The sequence below is a fragment of the Osmerus eperlanus genome, chromosome 4, assembly GCF_963692335.1.
Source record: "Osmerus eperlanus chromosome 4, fOsmEpe2.1, whole genome shotgun sequence".
NCBI classification, from domain to species: domain Eukaryota; kingdom Metazoa; phylum Chordata; class Actinopteri; order Osmeriformes; family Osmeridae; genus Osmerus; species Osmerus eperlanus.
Genome location: NC_085021.1, coordinates 14389161 through 14405682, shown reverse-complemented (window position 1 = coordinate 14405682; position 16522 = coordinate 14389161). Strand labels below are relative to the sequence as shown.

General features: G+C 41.1%; 1 protein-coding gene across 2 annotated transcripts; it reads right to left on the bottom strand.

Moving 5' to 3' along the window:
* Positions 1–219: 219 nt before the first annotated feature.
* Positions 220–16522, bottom strand: frmd4bb (FERM domain containing 4Bb). Of its 2 annotated transcripts, XM_062459376.1 has the most exons (24): positions 16336–16522; positions 10767–10832; positions 10523–10617; positions 10305–10397; positions 10061–10145; positions 9649–9705; positions 9537–9559; positions 8805–8888; positions 8546–8611; positions 8066–8123; positions 7823–7909; positions 6041–6117; positions 5726–5864; positions 5454–5598; positions 5217–5350; positions 4887–5003; positions 4429–4657; positions 4052–4105; positions 3785–3926; positions 3454–3621; positions 2422–3200; positions 2169–2301; positions 1479–1606; positions 220–1054 (listed from the first exon to the last, which is right to left on the bottom strand). In XM_062459376.1, the coding sequence occupies exons 2-23, from the start codon at positions 10830–10832 to the stop codon at positions 1501–1503; spliced, it is 2937 nt and encodes a 978-aa protein (XP_062315360.1). In that variant the 5' UTR covers positions 16336–16522; the 3' UTR covers positions 220–1054; positions 1479–1500. The 2 variants fall into 2 exon arrangements, with proteins under 2 accessions (XP_062315360.1, XP_062315361.1); XM_062459377.1 differs by lacking the exon at positions 1479–1606.

Below are 16522 nucleotides of genomic sequence, written 5' to 3'. Positions count from 1 at the left end.
GTGCACATGGATCTGCATATTCTCCCAGAGTTCCTTGGAAAAAGTAATAATATAGCTCTGATGTAGTCCACAACAACCAACAGCTGACATTAAGTCAGTAGGAAACATTTACTGTGTGGATATTACTGTTGCAACAAGTACTGTTTCTTTTAGTACTGCCATGTGAACAATTCAGTTATTTAAACTAATAACATAATTCAAAACACATCTTATGTGTCTGACAAGGTTTTTATTTGTTTTCCTGTTTCAAATGAGAAATGGGTTTTACTATCACATTAGAAATGACAAAGTATACTGTAACAATACACAGACACTGTACAAATGTAGAGAAACATGTAAAAGAACACTGAAGGATCATCCTTGTTAAAAGTCATATGCCTACGTTTATACAAAAAATGTAATCCTGATTATCAAAAGTTGAGCTTCTCAACATGCAATTTACAACACCATAAAACACTAACAACAAAAAATACTCAATATTGACATACATTCAGATAACTGAGTGAAGATGGAGTTTTAAGTCCACAGGATGCTGTTTTAAAGGATGTCACATTTTTGAATATTATAATCATTACTCAAAATGGATTCCTAATGTTTTAAAGAAATATCCTGCAGATAACTACATTTAACATGGAGATGTAGTGAGTCCTTAGTTTAAATCTCTAATATTTATTTTTAAGACAATGAGGGCATGAAATACACGTACTGCTTGTAAAAGTACACTAAGTTGAAAGCTTAAAGGTTCCAGGGATACCACTTTTTTCATTCCATTTTAATATCATCCACAATATTCACAATTATACGGAACCATTTCCCCAATCAGCAATATCCTGTGTTTTATAACTTTGTCACATCCTTGTCTTCCTGGATAAATCTCCATCCAATCCAAGGCACGAGGGAAAGTCATTCATGAGTTTCATGTTATTGGCCTTAAGAACTGTGTTGCACTCAGTACTAACTTAACCGTTACATGTCCTTCCAGTTGGGTAAGTGTTCCAGAGCTGAGTTTGGTCATCTTCAGTGGAAGCCCATGTGGCTTCCATCCAGGAAGAATCTGTCATGGAGATCAAATATAAGAATCTGTGTCATAATGTAAGTTACTGAGGGACCCCACTGGTTTAACAAATAACATCTATGTAGGTAGGAATGGGTAACAAACTAATTATACACAGTACACTATGAAACATGTTTTGACACGACATGCAGTGTACCATCAAGCATGCCATGCAATCATGTGGCATGTACAATGAGTAAGCCTGCAGTGAAAAAGGCTGAGGACTTATCCATGGAACAGTGTATGCTCACTGATTCAATCTATTGATGGCTGACCTAATAACAAAAATAAATGTGTGGATGCAATGGCCTAAAATACTGACCCCACAGTACACAACATGTCTGGCAGTCTAAGAGTGACCAAGATGGAATCTTAAAACACAGATGATTGCCACTACAATGAGCACCAGCCTATTATGTCTCACCCTTGTGTGTTTGAATAGAAGTCTAATGGTCTTCCTCAGTACAACTGGCCTCAGCACCAACCATCTCTACTGAATCAGATTTGTTTGGCATTGTGTCAGACCGCAACACTTTGCATTCTGGAGAAAATCTGTGTATGTGAGCATTAATTGGAGGATTAGTGAAAGACAGGAGTTAAATGGTTATGTCAGACAGAAGGAAAAAAGAAGGAAAGAAAACACCATCAGCAGGGTTAATTTCACAATCTCACATGCTGGTATATGATAATACCTGTTCTGTGACACATGAATTAGGGTTGGTATGTCATTCTAATCTATGTAGGAGTTCATCTGCAAGTCACAAAGACCTGTTGTGATGAGGAGAGGAGGAGTAGAAAGGTGGAGAAGAGGAGAGGATGCAGGAACAAGAGCAGGCGGAGGAACAGTAGCAGGTGTAGCAAAAGCTACCAAGTTCTTGAAGAATGGTGCAATGATAGGCACATATACAGAGTGGACAGAGATAACATCCACAAGAGAATCTGCAGTTGAGCATGGGGAAGTAACAAAATCAACTACTGCTTCTGCAACTACTACCATTAGAATTCTTCTACTGGTCACAATCATTTCGAATGATCAAATATAATAATGTTTGAAACAGTTTGCCTTCATCAACCAATGAAGTGAAATAGGCTGAGGAAGAGGAATGGTCCTCACCTGCTGTGTGTCGGACTGCGACTGTAGTGAGCGCCAGGGGCTCCTGGGTGAGTAGGTGTGTCTGCCATGTCAAACTCTGTCAGACCTACAGCCAGCTGGCTGCGCCAGTTCCCTGTGCTGGCTGCTGAGGAGACTACAGCACAGAGACAGAGTGGTCACCCACAGTAGTGCTGCTATTAACATCTTCCTTTCTCACTGAGGTACAATAATTTCAGCAAATACAGGACTCATCGTAGCGTGTGAGAGAGCCTACCTGAGGAAAAGGAGGTGGCCCTGCTGGAGTGACTGAATGGAGCCGGCATCGTCTGGTAGCCCAGGCTGAGTTGCGAGCCACTGTCACAGTCATACATCAGGCCCCGGCCTGCTTCCCTGGGACCTCCGGTGCGGTGGTACCAGCCCCTCAGGTGCTCAGCCACCATGGCCTTCTGCATGTTCTTGGCTAGCAGCTCGTTCCTGGGCCCCTGCTTGCTGCGGGGGTGCCTCATGGTGGCATAGGGGTTCTGAGACAGACTGTCCGTTCGCTCGCTGCTGTAGTGCCTGTATCTTTCGTGCCCATGGTAACCGTGCACCTGGTATGAGGGGTTGACATTGTAGTGTCCCTCCACCTCATTTTCATAGACGTAGGCACCGTTGGAATAAGGCTCCAGATCAGGGCAAGGATAGCCTGCCACGTAGTAGGCTGTGGGGGCATAGTGTGCTGGGGGCTCATATGTGTAGCTACACCCGCCATGGCTTGGGACCAGATTAGGCATGCTGCCTGTGTTTCCATACACTTCCACCTTCCTGTGTAGGTGGTGGTGGTTGCGGCTGCGGGAGTCTAAGGTGCAATAATGGGGGTTGCCTGCTCCAAAGTAATCCAGGCTGGACTGGCTGGTGTAGGAGGAGCAGTCCTCCAGAGCCTCACTGCTGTTGCTTCTGCGGGCTGGTGACAGGGTGAAGATGGGCTTCTCTGGGTCTGACTCCTTCAGCAGCCGGGACTGAGACTCCAGACTGCCACTTCGATGTCTGAAGCACTGAGAGCTCCCTTCCAATCTGAAACACATAACGGTAATGTTACTAAACCAAAATAGGCATAGGATTTCAGAACTTACATATTGCATTCATGGAATTGACTTGAATCCAGTGTCTTTGAGGTAAGAGAAGTGAGTAGAAAGCAAAGTTTAGATGGAGGCTGTAGTAATAGGTAAAATGGGTAGGCTGTAGGTTGGGTTGTAAAGGTCAGAGGGTGAGTGCATGGTTGGAGTGAGAGGGTATGGGACAGGGTAGAGGTGCTGTGGGGTCTCACCTGAGCTGGCTGCTGCTATAGGCGTTGCGGGTCATGGCGGGGCTGGGGGGCATGCTGCGGGGGTCTCGGGGGGGTCTTGGTAAGGTCTTAGAGGGACTACTGTGTGCTGAGGAGACCTCTCTGGGCGGCTGGCAGTACTGTGAAGACTCCTGGCCAACAAATGCTAGCCTGCAGAAGTGTGATAAAAATTTAAAAAAATGGTCACCTCTGAATGTATCTTGATTAAAGCTGAGGAAAATGATGGTGGCTTCAGGCACTGTACACATGCACATTTCCTTCACATTCAATAAAACAGGTTCTACTGTCTACTTATCCTCGAGTCATTTCCCACCTGCTGTGGTTCTTGTGCTGGTGGTTCCTGGGGGAGCAGTGTCTCTCCAGATCATACTCTGGCCTGAGGGAGTGAGGAGGGCTCAGCTGTGGGGAGCACTGGACAGAGCGTGACCGTGGCCTCTGAACACTGTCTGAGTCATCTGGAGAGACAGAGAGAAAAAAAACATATTCAGGTTATTGAGCAGGGAAGCTGAATTGTCAGAATTCAAATTGAATGAGTTAATGTGCTTATGAAACTTGAATTTGGTGCCACAAAATCACTCACCGTCATCTAGGGGTAGACTACACTCTGAGTTACACTCTGAACGAAGAAGCTCATCTGTAGACGGAAAGACGCATCCAGTTTTTTCATGGGACATATGTTATGCGTACAGTGTGGGTACAATAAACAGATCTTGACTCCGTAACACTAAGCCTACAATCTCATATCCTGTTTGTGTACATTTCTAACCAACATCAGTGTTGACATGAGCACATTAAGGGGCTTGCTTCCTTACCTCTAATTGCAAAAATACAGATGACTAACATCCTACAATAACAACCCTAGCCAGATTTGTTTTACAAAAGCTGACAATTTGATGATTGGGTGATATTTCTCTTGAGAAGTGAAATATAACACATGTATTCTAACAACCATAGTACCTGCTATGATCACAGATGCTCTCTGAGTGGGCTTCTTGCCTTCCTTTACTCTGTACTGGTTCATCTCTTCCTCGATCTGCTGGAGCGTGTGCATGGCATCAAGGCAGTTCCTCCTCCTCTTTTTTTTCACTGTCTTACACAGTTCTGCCTCATTGGCTAGCTTCTTAGCAGCCTCCACGATCTTCCGCTGTAGTGCAAACCTACTCTCCAGGTTTCTTAGGTATGGGTCCTTTAGGTTAGAGGACACGAGAGACTGTCTTCGATAAAAAGCTTTCAAACATTCTTTAGCTAGAACAAGCAATTGTTAGCGATACATGATTAAGCATCTGCAAGGCAACGTACTGTGTGTTTACAGTGAGTGCTGTGTTTGTATATTGGGTAATACATAAGGTGATACAGCATCAACAGGACAGGACATGATCATTTGAGTCTCATTCAATTAGAAGGTCAATACACACCTCATTATAGGGGAAGAGCTCATCCAGTTTGAATGCCGTGCCAACTCGTCGTCTGATTTGAGGAGGTCTCTCGCCTGCAGTCAGTGGATACTCCTTTGGCAGTTTGCCCGTTATCTCCTTAAAACCAAACAAAAATTCTGTGATCTTTATCTATGGTGCAAACTCTGCAAAAATAGATCTTCCTAAAGGCCATGAAGGTTCAACAGAGCAGACTCAAGCAGCTTCCATTCCCAAACTAAAGTGACTGAACTGAATTATTCTGACTCAGACTGTTAAACTAACTGTCTGTTGGTGAAAGTAAGATTCCAGAATGTGCCAAAGGCTTCTTACCGCTTCCCTCAGGCAGATTTTCTTCAGTTCTTTTGTTTTCTGGGTTAGGACATCCTGGATCTCTTGTTCCTTCTTTCTAAGCTCAGAGATCTTCTCCCTCTTCAGTTCTTCATTTACCTCAGAGTCAGCTGACCCTATAGAAAGGACAGTATTGACATGGTCGCCACAGAATAGTGTGTCTGTTTGCTGGTTTTAACAGCAAGATAATGATAATGTGTTGGAACACTGCTGACCTACCTGTGGATACAAGGCTACCGTTGCTGGCCATGATGAGGTTGTTCTTTAACCCTGCATCTCCCAGTCTGGTTATCTTTGACCCCCCTTGCTGGTCAGTTAAATCCATGGCAATTTCCTCTAAGCTCCTTGCTGCTGATACTTTGACCTATTAAAATGCCAGAAGAGAAATGAAAGATTTCTATACTTTACTATTCTATACTTCCAAATTATTTGCCTACATTATACATACTGTAGAACATATAGCATGTCACAATCTAATGTGTAGAACTTACTTTGCTTTGCTTTCTGTCCAAGTAAAACTGATGCTGACTAATAGCCATCACCCAGATGGTTTTGATTAGGGAGTGGCTGGCATACCATGTGTGAATGACCAGGCCTGTCTGGCCAAAAGTGCGCTTGGTTACTGCTCTCCTGTTCACAGGCACAGACATAACCAGGAGAATTAGAATGTAATAAATCTGCAGCTGACCACATATGATGATTAATTTTCAATACCACTAAGACCTGCAAGACCTTTAGGCATAGGAACCAGCCCCATGAACATCAGGCAACTTTTCAATCACACTGGAGAATCACAGTTGGCTCACCTGTGTGGGTCGTTAACCTCAACAGCAAACTTCTTCTCCCTAAAGTACAGGTTCTCCAGCTGCTTCCACTGGTACAGCTGAAAAGCAGAATGTTGTCATATTAAAGATAATGTTATCAAGTCATGACCTATTTGGGATAATCATAATAATAAACTTGCTATGCCCTTGCCATTACATGATGAAAACTGTATACCTTAGGGTTAGCAAATAATCCAGAACCAATGTCATTTCACAGTTATCAAATCAAACCCAGAGTTTACTCTAACTTCAGCTGTCATGTAATAGACACGGGTTGTCGAAAAATGTCTACGATTGTGTAACGCAAATTCTAGCACACAGGAAATTGTTACTTGGGGGTACAGATACATGATCATGTGCAACCCTGTCCATGATTCATCTGTACAGAACTCCTAACCTCACCAGGTGCTAACTGCCTTTAACTAGATGAGTCCATGACTCACAAACAACTCTATTTACTCAAATCTTTCAGAGAGACACTGCCTCTGTATGGATAGACAGACAGTTAAGACCGTTGTTGTTATGATACATGTTATGATACATGTTATTAAGGGTATTTTCTAACACTTATATTTTAGTATGTAATGGTACCTGTAGCAACTGTATTATGTCCCTAAATCTGTTATTACTTATTGCACAATGTATTATGCTGAATATTGAATTCCGACACCTGACCATATCACAACCAACATAGTTTATCACCTAAATGTTATAAAAAGGTATACAATCTACATGTAATTACTGAAAAGTGTAGCTGCATCTTACCAATAAAGTTCCAGTGTGTAAATCAACCTTGATTCTCGGGTTACTGTGTCTAATCCTCTCTGGCCAACTCCTCTTAGCGCCAACACATTCTTTGGCTGAGCAAGCTCCTCTCAGCTCCCAACGTGTCTCCTCAGGTATGCTCTGTCTTGTAGGTGACGCCCAGACCCTAACTCCCTCCCCTTGACATCATAAACATACCAGCCTGCCTTCTCTCCAAAACAATCCCCTGTCCAACCCAAGGATTACTCATAGAGGTACGAGCACATAGATACAAATTAAAAGCCTTTCGAATGAACTAGTCTATTGGGTCAGTTCTACACCTCATACAAATACTGTATATGATTAGCTCTGACCTTTTCACCTCTCTGAATACAATCAGGCTCCCTTTCTATATCTTCAGTCATATGAACACATACATTTACGTAGCAGCACAGCAAATCAAACCAAGCTGGTGGATGTCTTTCTTGTCAACTCAAAGTCTGAAACTACATCAACAGAACCAAAAGAGTAGGTTACAGTCCTAGTATTGTCAAGCAGACTCATAAATCATACCTGGCAAACCATTTTCCTATCAGACTTAGATGTGGCAACAACATGCTTCTGAGTAGATTTTGCCTTGTTAACCACATGGATTGATTACAGAATCAGGTCATAGACTGTCTCCTCGATGTGAACTAGTCTTTCCTGGTCTGTTCCAGCTGTGCTAGGACCCAACCCTTCACAATAAAACACACTGTGAGTCATTGTGCTATGTGCAGGAGGACTCCTTCTCTCTGCCCTGTCATTGAATCATGACCCTGTTCCAGACAGGCGGCAGCAGGCAATTTCCCTTGCCTTGTATTGTCTGGAGTTGCACATTTGATGTTCTATGAGTATATCTGATTATCAACAACATTTCTTATAGTTGTTGTTACAAACATAAATTGCCTCTAATCTACAAAGTATCACACAGACACACACAGAAAATTGTGGAGAGGAACTGTCTTTAACATGATTTACCTTTCTTGGTTTAAGTTTGTCCTGTAAATCATACTGGCCAATTCCCTTGTAGCTGATTCCAAGCCACCAAGGGATCCCCTGCTTGTCCTGTGAAGCAAAATCATTTATAAATGGTTACACTGTACACATCCAAGAGCTTCATCTGCTATGGAGAGGATAAAGCAGAGCTGACATTACTCTTTAGTAATAGAAACAGATTGAGGGTGCAGTAGCTGTAACTATTTATAGGCATACAATTCTTACCTTGACTTCATAATAATGAACACCATATGTGGGCAGAGATTCTACTAAAGTCAGGTACCTGAAATGAAAGAAATTGTCATTAACATTACAGATTTTCTGTTCAATCATGTGAAGGTGGTTTACCACAGATTTATGTAATAGATGGCACTCTAAAGAGGACAATGAGGGTGTTATCTGTTTGTGCTGCCCACAGTGAATCAAAATGATTTACTGGGCAGCCAGCAACCAGAGTGGGGTTATTGATTTATATCAAGATAGTTGTGAGAGAGAAAGAGAGAGAGAGCTGGAGAGAGAGAGATAGATAGAAAGAGAGATGACGTAAAAGACAGAGCGAGAATGTGTTTCTTTGTAACACACAAAAGAGACAGTGAGGGAGAGATAGCCTCTGAGCGCGAAAGAAAGATTTATGAAGTCGGACAGGTAGTGTCCCTTATCTGATGACTTTCTCTGTAAGTATACTCATTGTTTTATGATACTCACTGCAGTATGGCCTGCCCTCGGGAGACTCCTTTTAGCTGTTTGTAGAGCTCAATCACTCGGTCCTCACTGTAAATTGGAATATTGATGGCATCTTCAATTCACAAACATGCACTTTGCACTCCAGTCCTCTTACAATAAATACAATTGATTTTAAGTGATTGTGTGACAACGTTTCTAACAGTGTGCTTCAACTGACTGACCAGTACCTAAAAGTCTGACTTTAAAATACTTTCAATATATATTTCAATGTAAATCATACCAATATGCAAGAGAAGGGTGCTCCTTTAGCACTTTGGTGGGAAGAGTTGGAAGTTTCTTTAGGTCCGTTCTGGTGTTTTCATCACTATAAAGTAGGATACAGTATACATGACATCTTAAAATCACTAATTTTTCATTCATTACTAAAATGTATTATATCATAAAGCCACGCATGTCAGTAGAACCGAGCCCACAGGCGCAAGGAAGCTGCAGGTGCACAGGCACAGCAGGTGATGAGATAGATACACAGTCAGAGAGGCTTCAGATAAAGCACTTATTGACACACAAGTAACTAACTTCATCCTCCACCTAGCCAACTCCTTCATTTTGTATAAACCAGGTGCCTAAATAAACAAAGAACCATGTGTTCCATCTGTTTGGCTGCTAGCAGTACAAGAGAGGGCTGTTGCAGAGTGAGTGGGTGGGGGGGGGAGGAGGGGGGGCTGTACTTTGTATACACATACTGTAGTTAAGTTTCGAGTCGATCGTGGACGTGAAAACAGAATACTGAAATAGCCTTGGCTTTTGTCAGTGCTATGAGATTCATTAGAAACCAAGTGTAATTTTTTCAGCATTCTACTGGCAGACGAGCCTCACAGCTCTTTCTCTCTCTCTCTACTGTCATTGATTTGAAATCTGCGGAGACAGTTACACTACTAGAGGCCTATGCTTTTTGCTTTCTCCTTGTAAAATGTTTTTTCTTGTTAGAAATGCTATGTGCTCTGATCTTTACCTTGTGTAGTCTCCTTTTGCTTCCTGAATAGATTGAAAATAAACAATGTAATTAGATGCAAACTGACATGATGCCATTAATCCACAAGCTTTAACAAACACAGGGAACCAACCTGCAAAGCATTTGCTGCTAGTTTGAAGACATTTTCGCTCTCCACTTCTATGCCCCCCTGAACAAAACAAAAGAAACAATCTTAGAGTCCTATTTATCTTAGTTTACCATACTCTTGTACTATGTTCTTGATGTTCTAGAATTAATTCAGATTTAGTCCTGTAACTACATTGACATATAAATGTCTTTCTCTGACTGAGCAGTTCTGCAGTGTATTCCCTCCCAGACTGTCTCATTCCAGCCTGCTGAGACAGAAAAGGGCCCTCAGAACACAGTCTGGGAGTCTGAGTTTGGAGGGTTCATTAAGCGGGCAGATGAGACAGTGAATCAGAGCATATTAAACCTTGTAGAAGCCAGGATGAATTTGGTGACTCACCATCAATAATGATCAGGATAGAATACAGGGTACTTACATTGTAGATGGCATATTTTGCATTGAGGTAGAATAATTCCACTGTTGTTATGTCTTTTAGTAGGGTTATGGTCTCGATATAAAACCTGAAAGACCACAAAATAGATTCAGAATAATATTATCTTCCTTGTAATAAATTGTGCAGTATGCATATACGTACAAGTCTCCTTTAATTCTGTACTCAGTATGATACAGTGGTGCTCCCTGCTGGTAGGAATGTTGTACATGAGGTGATCTGACAGTACCTGACCAGGAAGTTGAGAGCAATAGGTCCATTCTTCTTGGATAAGTCATGGTCTAAAACTCTACGGTCTAGTTGCAACCATTTACACTGACCACTGCAATGTCAGATAAATAAACGCAGATAAATAAATCAAGTATCACAAAGACACAAAAACATTTAATCCATAATGACACGTGCACATTCAAACACACACGTCCACACACTTATTTACACACTTACGTGTCATCAGTAAATGTTAGGCCAAAGTATTCCTTCTCTTTGAGGTTAAAGTGGGAGGACACCAAATCTAGGAGCTCTCGTGACAACAGCTTGGGCTGCAGGTGAAAAGGTGTGCGTGTTACATTTTCACAAAAATGTCTAACAACATAAAATAGGTCAAATCAAACTGATGGAAATATATTCAGTGGACACCAAATGGTGTTGACATATAATATCTGATAATACAATATGGAATCTACTGTACCTGAACCAGCAGCTCCAACTTCCTGTCATCAAGGAGATGCACCTGGCACAGTCTGCCCTCCGTCATCTACAGATAAAGACAGGACATTCAATTACAATTAAATAAGATGACATATTGAAAATGCATGCAGTACTGTCATGACTAAGACAATGAAATACTTTTTAAGTTTATGATAGTTTCTCCAGTCTCTCAAGTCAATGGACAAAAATAAGGAGGACAAGAATGAGAGGTTTCAATGTTACATAATATTTTACTATGAACATCGACAGTGAGCAAATGCACAGACGTGTAAATGACCCTTTTAAAGTAGTAATCATTGACGTTGCTAATTACAATTACACCATTGTTCCAGGGATTTATTGCTATGGTAACACAACATAGATTTTGAATAATTACTACATTTACCATATACAGCCCTTTTCAAACATCTCTCGTTATTACATTGAATCTTTACCTTAAAATCACCACCAAATTCATTGTACTACACTGATGCAACCATACAGCTTGTTTCTGCATTGACAACCCCAGCAAAAGTTAGAAATCCAGAATTTCAGTCTCATGCTAGTAACAAACAGCAGGCAAAGCAGTCACCACTATTCCCCAACAGCTTTCTATACTGTGTGATAGAATCAGGTTGACCTAGCAAGTTTTACTTCTGATGTGCAGAAAGCACACTCCACCAGATAAATCTAACAGCCTTTTATGTGACAGAATGAGGTTGACCAGGCAACCCACTGAATCTACAGCACAAAGAAAACCTGGTAAATTCAACAGCCCTTCAACATGAAAGAATCAGGTAGCTTTCGACTGGGGAGTGGATGTAGTACCTGGTAGAGCTCCCCAGGGGGAACACAGATCTGGATGCATCCCTGGCCTGACCTCATCTTCTGCATGAGCCTCTTCTCCAACCTCCTCACAGTCAATCCTAGCACTAAGATCACTCCTGTGACCAGCAGTTTGTCCATGCCACAGGCTCAAGTCCTGTGGAGCCTGGTACCCTAGTCTGGTTGGCCTATTTATGTAACATCAACGCTGACCTGTTGTGGCCGTCTGGGATAAATTCTAGACTACAGGCAGCTCTTTCAGCACATTAAGTTTGGCGTAGCTTCAGGAAGGAACCATGGGTCAGCCTGGAGACACAGGTGACTGATGCCAAATGCCAAATTTGTTTTGATCTAAACCTGATTGTCTTGCAATAAGATGGCCATCTGGTATGGGGAATTCTACTTGTCATGTAGCTCCTTTTCCATGTTACATAGGCTAAATAATGTGGTAAACAGGAATACAATATGGATATAAAGCATTCTAAATTCATGCCATGCAGTCATGTGATTTATTTTGTTGTGACATACAGTTCAACCTCATCAAACTGAATGTTTGTCTTAAGTGAATTAGTCTTTTAAGGGACATGGACACTCACTTCCACTAATCCTCTTCTGCAAATTATGGTAAATACCACTTGCAATAATGACAAGGTAATAAATTATTTTTCCATGTGCAAATTTCATTAATTGTATTAGCATAGTGTGTTATATTGTCTTATATCAAAATAAGACAATAAGTTTTGCTACTGACAAAGTTGTGACATTATTATGACATGGTGCATATGATGTTTGCATTAGGAAAGTACTGTTCATGTTTTGTATTTGCATGTCACCAAATGAAGATGACCACTAGATGGAGCTTCTCTGAGGGGGTCAACACATCTTTCATGAGAGCAGAATATCCTTTCTTTACCACCATCACCCCATGAGCATACACCCTTGGGCTTTAACGTGGCCTGAATCGACCAACTAAATTCAACATAACATACAGCACACAGAAATACAAACGTATTAAGCAGAGACCAACGGTTTGCATAATCTGCTCCTCTGTGTTACCTGAACACTATTATTCACACTGGTTATTTTATCAACAGTTCTTATGGGTCTAGCCACCCTAACTAACCCTGACTGGCACAAAACCTAATGGAAAAAAAGCAGCAGTAAAAGATAAAGAAATCTCAGTCTTTGAATCCTCTAGATACTGGTCTAGATGCTTTTTGAGGAGTGTGCCTCAGGGAGGCAGTCTGTGACCTGGGCCTGAGGGCCTGAGTGCATGTGTTACACTGCAACGATCTGGTATCAATGGGAAGCTAACCTACTGTAAAACAAACAAACAAAGAAAGATGATAATATAACAGCAATGTGAGAGAGACATTCTTGATGGCATATTATAAACATGTAGTTTTCCATTTTCTTTAGGAAAAGTGTGTACCTACAGTATGTCTACCATGTTTTAATTAACTGGCCATTAGCTTGGATGGCCTGTAGATATTCTAAAGAGATTTGTCTTGGTACCTTTTGGGTTAAACAGGTTTAGGGTTAGAGCGACAGAGAGACTTGGCACTGGAAAACAGTATAAGTGATGGAGGACAGATTATGGCAAATATTAACAGATCTGTTATTTGGTCATAGAAGCTGTTTTGTGTGTTTTGTGTCTGGTTGTGTTTAACTCTTTACTTTGGATAGATTTTGTGTTCTGCTCCCTAGCTTATCTCAGTTTCCTCTGCTCATGCATTATTGATAAACCAGGTCTTACACCAGCCTTGTTTGCTTCATAGAAGCTCAGACATGTATTTTGAAAAATGACAGCAAATGTTACAAGAGCTTTTGCTCCCCTTGTATTGTTAGATATGGAAATACCATCTGAACTTATATTATAGTTATGTTTATAATCCTGGAAGTTTGGATGTTTTCATTAGTAGACTGAAGATAGGTGAGTACTATGAACATTTCATAAACTCGAAACACAAACATCTGGATTATCAGGATTCCCTTCCAATCCAAAAACAAGCTCTCTATGTAGCCACAACAATGTCTTCCTGTGGGTTCAAGTGCCAGTAGTCAAGTCCTTAAACAGGATACCGGTTTCAAGACAGAGTGATTGCAAAAGGATTCTATAATCTATTGATGTCGTTTTTTTCCAGGACCTGTGTCTATAACGTTTTGTTTTGAGACAAACTTTGAATGAGAATTATTTACTGTAACTGCTACTGAAGTATACATTTGACATTTGTTTGGTCATGACCCTGAACACCCTGATAGCTAGCAACCTCATCCTTGTGGATACTGAAATATGGAGGGTGCAATGTCCAGCCGTCTCCCTTATCTGATTTCACACCAAGACTAATTTGGTTTGTGGTCAAACATAATTGCAACACACAGTCTTCATCGGTAAGAAACGGAAAACCTTTCAGGCTGTTGATCTTGTATGAGAGAATTATGATCATCTCCAACGCAACAAGGTTCAGGATATTAGAGAAAATAAACTTATTTTTAAATGAATTCTGTTTTATTGTGACAAGTATGGTAGTAATAACAGGAGTCACTGCTGTCCTCCTTTCACTACCACTGCTGCTTGACTATAAGCAGCTTCTGCACTCATGGTGTCAGGGGCTGTGGTGAGGGATCTGGCTACTGAAGTGGAATGCAGAGTTTCATTATCTGGGCTGCAGTGACTTTCTGCAGAGCCTTTGGGAGTGGAGTAGTGTCCTTCATCTAAACTGTGAATGGAAGGACTAAGAAGGCATAATACATCAACTGAATGGTAACAAAGTCAAAATTCATGATTGTTAACACATTTTTATACAGGATAACGTGGATAGTTTGTCCCTTGTAGTGCATGTCAGACCTTCTTTTCTGTGTTTAAAAAAAACTGTAGTGCTGGTGTTGACAACACCAAAATGGTATTACACTGGTCTTCATGTTGCAGTATACGTCTGAGATCGACTTGCAGTGCCTTTCCAAAAATAAATGTGTCTTTCTGATGTGTGTTTTATGTAGATTTTCAGGAGAGGGTTACTGGAGGGCTGGATGTCAACTGAGTGCTATGGTGTTAGCAGCATCAAACAAGCATGGGGAAACTTTGTCTAACCACCTATCATGTTGACATGTAGGGGAAGAAAGGCATGCTGAAAGATGTGGAGTTACTTAGCACCTTTCAAGGATAAGGATATATTGTGTAACATGTTTAAATTACCATTGATTATGTTTACTAATTGAATGATTTAAAATGTCAACTGTCAGCTGTAAGTCTTTGGGACTGAAACAATGGATTGTGTCTTCTAGAGCAACATTTTAGAGGATATCCTGCACAGTCACTAGGCTCTTGTGGAAGGCCAGGTCTTTGTGAGAGGATCCTCCAATACCATATCTGAAAAACAGCAATCAAACTAACAACTCCTGGAATTACGTCAAGACGCCCCGTGTAGTTTCCTGAGATCTGGGGAAGAAAAATGTTGACAACATCTGCTTGTTATCCGGCGTCTACACTTCCAAATTTAGCAGTAACCATGGAAATACAAAACAGAAATTATTTGTTAAATTGTTATCTTAATGTGCTACCTGATACACATGTTTAAAGAAATAACTTCCTTAATCAAAATGTTTGATTGAAAATGTTTAGTTCAGACCCAAGCTGGGTGAAGCAAGGAAATGATTATTTCATAACACATTGTGAACCTGAAGATCAGACCATTGTGTGCTGTTGTACTTGGTCTACAGTCTCTACTCCTACAGTATGCTACTATAATTGCTTCTGTTATGTCTACTGACAATCCTCAATGGGAGTATTAACAGTACTGAGAAGTGTGTGCTGGCTACATTAGTCACTGACCACATGCAAAATACAGAAGGGTTCTACACAGGTTGCGAATTACGGGGGGGTTTGGGGGGGTCTGACCCCCTAATTAATACTTGGACCCCCCAAAATAGGTAAAAACAACAGGTCGGGGGGGTCGATACACACCTTGGAGAAGAAGTTGACCCCCCCCCCCCCCGATTGTCATTGTATAATTCGCACTCTGCAAGGAGAAATTACATATTTTTTCTCCAAACCTAATCTAGTACACCACCCATAAAATAATAGATTTCTTGCCATTGATAATGTATTGTAAACCTAGTGGGGGTAGCTCTTTTTGAACAGTGTAAGAGATATCTGATGCCTCCCTCCCTTTCACACTGACTTTTGTTTACAGATACTGTTCACACAGAGTCCAGGTGAGCCAATGGCGATTTTACACTAACATAAATAAAATATTCTGTTTAAAGTAGGCTGGCAATGAATGGGTAACCTAGGTGTGTCAACATGCACTATCATATGCACGCAGGGTACTACACTCGTCCAACTCATGTTTCAGATCCAATACATGAGAAATCATTTAATTTCACTATTAAATTACTATTTAATAACATGTCTGAGAACTAATGTCAATCGGAAGCACCTTTTGTAGCTACAATAACCAGAGAACAATGACTACTGTATGGGTGGTTATCCTTGCATGTTACTAACCTGAACCCTACAGCATCCGACTAGGCAACAGCCTATGAAACCGGCACAATCCTTTTGTTGAATCAGAATTCAACCAAGTGTGCCAATCATCATAGCAGCCTAACAAACTCTAAACGAAAACCGGTTTCGTATGTAATTTACACTGCAGATACGTGAATGACAGAGTTCCACTTTGTCTCCTTCCCCATTCAACATTTATTCTAGCCGACTGTCATAATACCGGCATATGGTAGCCTACCTTTAATATGGGCGTTTCCTTATTGTTCGGCTCAGCTCTTCAATCTATAGGGTTGGTCTCCCCCAACATATTAGAACCCATGTAATTCATTCATATTTTTGTATTGCGTGTCTTTTATTCTTCTTAGGAGAGCTGGTAAACTGTCTCTGTGTCTCTGGTCCGTGATCCCGTACGAGCACACGCTTGC

Bases quoted from the DNA above. Each gene is read 5' to 3' on its own strand.
- frmd4bb (XM_062459376.1), bottom strand. From the start codon at position 10,832: ATGACGGAGGGCAGACTGTGCCAGGTGCATCTCCTTGATGACAGGAAG. The intron at 9,706-10,060 runs GTAAGTACCCTG...TGTTTTGTTCAG, and splicing joins CAAAATATGCCATCTACAAT to GGGGGCATAGAAGTGGAGAG. The intron at 5,004-5,216 runs GTAAGAAGCCTT...TTTGGTTTTAAG, and splicing joins AAATCTGCCTGAGGGAAGCG to GAGATAACGGGCAAACTGCC.